The sequence below is a fragment of the Aptenodytes forsteri genome, unplaced genomic scaffold (assembly GCF_000699145.1).
Source record: "Aptenodytes forsteri isolate BGI_AS27 unplaced genomic scaffold, ASM69914v1 Scaffold415, whole genome shotgun sequence".
Classification (NCBI taxonomy): domain Eukaryota; kingdom Metazoa; phylum Chordata; class Aves; order Sphenisciformes; family Spheniscidae; genus Aptenodytes; species Aptenodytes forsteri.
Genome location: NW_008794745.1, coordinates 1,033,087 through 1,039,086, shown reverse-complemented (window position 1 = coordinate 1,039,086; position 6,000 = coordinate 1,033,087). Strand labels below are relative to the sequence as shown.

The 6,000-nt window shown below is 38.3% G+C and overlaps 1 protein-coding gene across 1 annotated transcript in view; it reads left to right on the top strand.

Moving 5' to 3' along the window:
- Positions 1 to 6,000, top strand: part of MED13L (mediator complex subunit 13 like) — a 191,036-nt gene that overhangs the window by 83,107 nt on the left and 101,929 nt on the right. The window contains exon 3 of the mRNA XM_019470687.1: positions 3,923 to 4,006. Coding sequence (XP_019326232.1) covers positions 3,923 to 4,006 — 84 coding nt within the window. The remainder of the gene's footprint in view (positions 1 to 3,922; positions 4,007 to 6,000) is intronic.

The window sequence follows — 6,000 nt, the reverse complement described above, 5'->3', positions numbered from 1 at the left end:
AAGCTGGCAAGTCCCTGACTGGTGTAAGCACTGCCCAGCAACAACTAAACCATCGGTGTGTTGTCAACATTATTCTCATCCTAAATCCAAACCACAGCACTGTACCAGCTACTAGGAAGAAAATTAACTCTATCCCAGCTGAAACCAGGACAACTACTTAGAGTGAATAAAAGTATAAAAATGAAATTCCCAGTCTAGAATGTTTACTAGTTCTTTTGTAGCTTTGCAGTATAAAAAGGAAAAATAATTTTATATGTGTTTATTAGTCTGTGGTTCTCTGCCAACTGACTTCTAAGTATGACTCCTAGTGGATATCTTTATTCATTGGACCTTTTTAAGCTTGTGAAGTAAATTTTTAATTATTTTTTTTAAAAATAACTTAATTGAAATCAGTTGGCAGAGTTAGCAGAATTGTTCTGTCCAGCTGTGACTGAAGAGTCGTCAGAGCTCTCTTTCTTTCAGCAATAGTCTTTGAAATACAGTTGGTCAACACACATCAAATGTTTGCTAAAGCCTCATTTCGTGTCGCCGTAAGCTGTTCTGACTCATGCCACAGTCTCAGCACCTTGCCCTTGGAGATGAGAGTCCCACTGCTCTCTTGCCCCGTGCTGAGAGCAGCTCCGAGGCGGCTGCGGTGGCGGGGCTGGCTGCAAGCGGGGCCTTGCTCCGGAGCTGGGCAACTGTGCTAACCTGCTCTTCAGTGGGAGCTGCCGCGGAGGCACGCCTTCAGGAATGCCCTTGTTTTAGAAGTCTTCTAACAAAATAGTTGTCAAGGTGACTCAGGATGATGGTTTACCAATATCTATCCAGTTAGCCACCTCATTTTTACAGTATTATAGCTGAGTTTATTTTAAATTATACACTTTTTGTTTTGTTTTTTTTTGTTTGCCATACTAAATCTTAAGTTAACATCGTAATTATTTCATTTAAAATAATAGCAATAAATGTGTAGGCTTTATTAAAATGAGAAATAACACTTTAATTTTTAAAGACCCATTTTATCCTGCGTTTAGGAAAAGCTTGATTAATAAAAAAGTCTTGAATTTCTTTTTGATCTTACCAGAAGGTGACAGGGCTGTTGCCTGTGCTTGAAGTTATGTGGGGGTTTTTTGGTTTATTTTACAGTTAGTGAAGGACAGATTTTCTTCTCTCGGAAACCTGTTGTGTCCTGCCAAGATGCTATTTTCTTAGCGGGGCAGTCTGGTCTTTCTGACTAGCTACAGCTGTGGGTAATTCAGCTCGTACAAGGAGCGCTGGCCTCTGTGGGATGGGAGGCAGCGGGAGGGAGGAGGCCGCCAGCTGCCACGTGCCGCTCGGAACCGGTTCCAGCCGGTTCTGTCACACAGCAGATCTCCCGCCAGCCAGAGGAGCCCACAGCACCATGGCTCAGCCGTGTTCAAGGAAGAAAGCGGCAGCTTCTGGAGAAGGGGCAGGAAAAACTATTGTGGCAGGAAAACCTGGCGGCGGGAAGCAAATGGCGGCAGGAAGAACCACGGTGTAGGTGACCCCCCCACCTCCTCCTCCACCCGTCGCCTCACCGAGGAGTTGGGAGGGACTGAGTGAAACCTGCGGTGAAAATTGTGACTAGGAAGAAGGGAGGAGAGGTGTTTGGTTTAAGTTAACCCTGGGAAGGGCAAGAAAGGGTATTTATGCAACTGTTTGTTTGTGGGTTTTTTTTTTCTCAGTACCCAAATTAGTGATCATAAGTTTATGTTAATAGGCGATTTAGAAAAATGTTAGAAGATCTGAGGAAGTAATACTCAAAATATGATGGTATTATTTCATAATCATTAGTGTGCCCTTGTCAGGTCATTTTTTTTCATAGAAAAATCAGAAATATGAGAGGTCAAGTGACAGTGAAATGCTGTAATAGCTGTATTGCTTAGGAAGAAAATATCACTCAGCCTTAACTAGAGAAATGAGCCATGGCGTTCAGAGTATTTCATGTCCTTATTTCATATGATTAAATAACTGCTTTTAAGTATATACTCATTTGGGATTTTATGACCAGCTTTTCTTTTTTTTTTACGCAAGTTCATTGTTACAGCTTACTGTTAAAGACTAGTTGCCATTGAGTGCTTATACAGTTGTACTGTCATTAATTGTTCACTCGGCCAAATCTTTGAGATCCATGCTTCTGCAGTCAAGTTTCCCATTTTGTATGGGATTATACCTTCAATAACCTGTGATTTAGTTTAGCGTGTGAGGGTTGGCTGATTTTTAAGGCCAAGTCTAGCCATGAAGTCTTTTTTCTGGGAAAACAGCATTAGATTGAGGCAGTTAAACCTGCTATTGTGAGATGTGATAATGTGGCATTAGAGTGTGTGTGGGGGGGAGAGGTTATTATTTTTTTTGCTTGTACGGATTATTTTCTTTAGGGGACTGATGTAAACTTCACAGAGTTCCTTTTGTTTGTATAAAGTGCGCTGATGCTGACAGACTTTCTCTGATAGCAAATATTTCCTAGGGGAAACAGTTGCTGAAGCATACTTCTTTTTTTCCCCACCAGCACAAGAGCAGTGTCTTTAGATCTCTGCTGGTTTAGCTTTCATATTCAGTTTAGCATATTGGTATATTCAGCTGAGCTGGATTCTTTTTGCTTTAATTGAGAAAGTGCTGTTAGAATTTTCTTCAGCCTAGCTTTAACTTTGGAAAACCCTGCCAAGTTTATACAGAAGAATTAGGAGCATATTAGTACCTACATTATCTGTCATCCATTTCCTATCTATGTCTTCTAGGTATGCTTTTGAAGTATAGATCACATAGGTTTTTTTAAACCTTGCAGAATGTACTTTCCCAGAAGGTTTCATGTGATTTTTATTTTGTTTTGTTTTGGCTAATTTCTAGCAACTGCTATAGACATAAACTATTGGAAAACTTTGAAGAATGGAGAAGTATAGTTCTTCCATCTAAATAAATAAATACTGATTAGACATGAAATGTATAGGGAAAGCTCGTTTATTGCTCGTAATCGTAAATAAACCACTAGGAACAAATGACCAGTTTTTCTCAATTTTTGAAACATAAATATTTACCTTTCTGGAAAATATTGCTTCATAACAAGTGTCTGTATGTGATCCCTTGGGCAGTATGTTCAACTGCGTGTTTAATGTATGAAGCATACTTAAATTGTGTTGGCATATTGCTAGTGTGATTCATCTGTACAGGTGGACTTGGAAAGGCATCAAGCACTCCTTAACTTGTCGGCCTAAATTGCTTATTGATCACTTTGCATCCTCACTGTTTGGTTTTTTTTTTCCAAAGCCACAGAATATACGGTTTCTGTAAAGAAATTGTGCCCTTCTAAAGGGACCACAGAAAATAGGTAACTTATTGCTCTAAATTTAGTGACGTGGGAGTATGTTTGTTGGAGTGAGGTTTTCTGAGAGAGGAAACAGTAATTATGGAAGTTTCAACACCTGAAATCATGCTGTGGACCATGTGAAGGAAAAATGGTTCATTGTTAATATTTGGTTAATACAATTTCCTGTCATTCATATACTATACTGTGCCATTTACATGCCACAAATACAGGAATGCATATTCTTTATCATGAAATCTGAGAGAAACAGTGTATAGAAAAGAATCAGTTCTATGAATTGTCTTTGTTCCAGAAGAGGAGTTTGAAAAATAGGATGATAGCTCATTCAGCAAAAAGAGTAGCATGGAGCAGAGAAAATCCTGTCAGAGATGAGGGGAAAATGCATATGTGAAGATCAGCATCATGAGATTGGACAGTGATTCTCTGACTAGTGTGGGAAAGTAGAAAGTGGCAAAGTTACATGGAACCCAGAAGCTACAAAGTTGATTTCAATATGATGGAAATTCAGCTGCTTAATCCCTTAGATTTACTGTCTTCAAAGACTGCGTTTAATTACATCTTAAGATGTAACTAGTAATTGTTGCTGTAATTATTTTCTAGGTGCTTGATGGATAAAAACTTCGTAAGAATTGGAAAATGGTTCATAAGACCCTATGACAAGGATGAGAAGCCTGTTAATAAAAGGTAAGGTGATCTCTATAGCAAGTACTGTTCCTGTCAATGTTGTACGTTGCATGATGGTAATTTGATGCTGCATTTTGGTGGTAGTTTTTGTACTTCTTTTACCATGTAACAACACAGATGCTATTTGTTCACGTCAGTAATACATAGAAAGCAATTAAGTAATTTTTCAGGTCTTGTTATGATAATTTAAGATGAGAAGGTGAGGTTGGTATTTATCCCTTAACTCCACAGAAATACCACTTTTTTTTTTTAATTATCTTTTGAATAGCATCTGCCTGTTTCTCTCATTATAGAACAGAATTCCAGGTAGTTATAACAAATGATTTGAATTTCTGGACACTTAACCCCAACCTGACATTTTAAGCAGTAAAATAAGTAGTATATAGATTTGCTTATCTGTTTTCTCTAAAGACGCCAGCCTTGATACAAAGCTTTCACTGGTTAGGCAGACTGACAACTCAGACCTGTATGTCTGATTAATGCGCTTCTCTTGCAGCAACATAACCGTGGAAAAGGGCTAGCTGTCTCCACTTGCTCATTGCTATTTCCTCTCCTAGCTCTAAAGGTTACAGTGTTCTCAGATCTTCTGGTACTTGCATTTATAGTCATCCACTAAACAAGTTCTGTCAAAAATAATCCGAGTTAAGCTGAAACACAGATTTCTCTAACGGGAATCATTTTGACAGTACTAGGTTAGGAAGTGACTAAACATGCAGTTACGCTGGAAGATTTGAAGGTAATGAGCAAGTGGAGATGAAGTGAGGTGGCAACTTCTTCATCCAGCATAGCTACAGTCACAACAGCATGTCTGATGGCAGCTGTAGTACAGGTGGAAATCATTCTGTAGATCTACATACCTTCTCCCTCTCATCTCTGTCTCACTGCATCGTCTTAAAACAGCAATGTCTTACCTCTGTTACAGTGTAATACTACAAACGGTTGGCTTCATTCTGTAACAGACTTTGTGTTAACCAAGTACTTCCAAACAGCAGTTGTTTTTAAGATATAATGCAGTAATTAAACATGCATTTGTCTCCTTTCTAAAAACAGAAAGCATTAACTTAGCATGGGGATATCTCTTTTTTTTTTTTCCCCTATTTACTCTTTGTGGCTAAGTAGACTTACACTGTGTATGAGTAACCTTTGATTTCACATGGATCTAATGGCAAAAAGCCATTGAAAGGTCCAGGTTTTTCCATACCTTTCTCTGTCCTGGCTGTACGTAACGACCTTCCTGCCTCGTGTTTTCTCTGCTGCTTTTCTGATCACACCAAGATCTAGTTTAATTTTCTGGAAGATTAATTCCCTAAAGTGACAAAAGAAGTGCTGTCTTTTCCAGCTTCTGGAAAAGGGAGACAGCTCCTTTCAGCAAAAGCTATTTGTTTTATCAACTTTACTGCAGCCTTAGAGCTCGGATTAAATGTATTTGTGAGTCTCATGTCTGTTCCTGGTGTGTATCAATTTAAGAACTGAAGCATCTGATACAGTAGACGGTGTCTGTTGAAAACAGCAGCAGCACTGACATGGAAGGTATCGTTACTTTAGAATTCTGGCAGATTAGTAGGTCCTGTGTCTTTCTTACAAGTATGTAACACCGAATCACTTGTACAGTGAGGTGATCTGTAGAGGATAATTACATCTGTAAATATACATACAGTATGCACATAAATAACTGGTCTGGAACATGTTACAAAAAATGAATTCATGTTGAACTTAAATGGTATTTGAACTGACATTTGTGTAGAGAATTTTAGGGTTGAAGGCTAGACTCTTGATTTTAAGAAGATAATGTTTGTTGTTGGTTTGTGTGGGTTGTTCGTTTGTTTTTTTTATACAATACTTGTCACTATAGATCCTATGGATATACATCATATTAAAAGCATTTATTTAGCAGTAATAACTTGTGGCTTAATCTGAGATAGGTTTTGTGTTGTTTCAGGTTGTTAATTTTTCTGCTATAAACATATCATTGGAGTTAACTAATCTTACTCAAA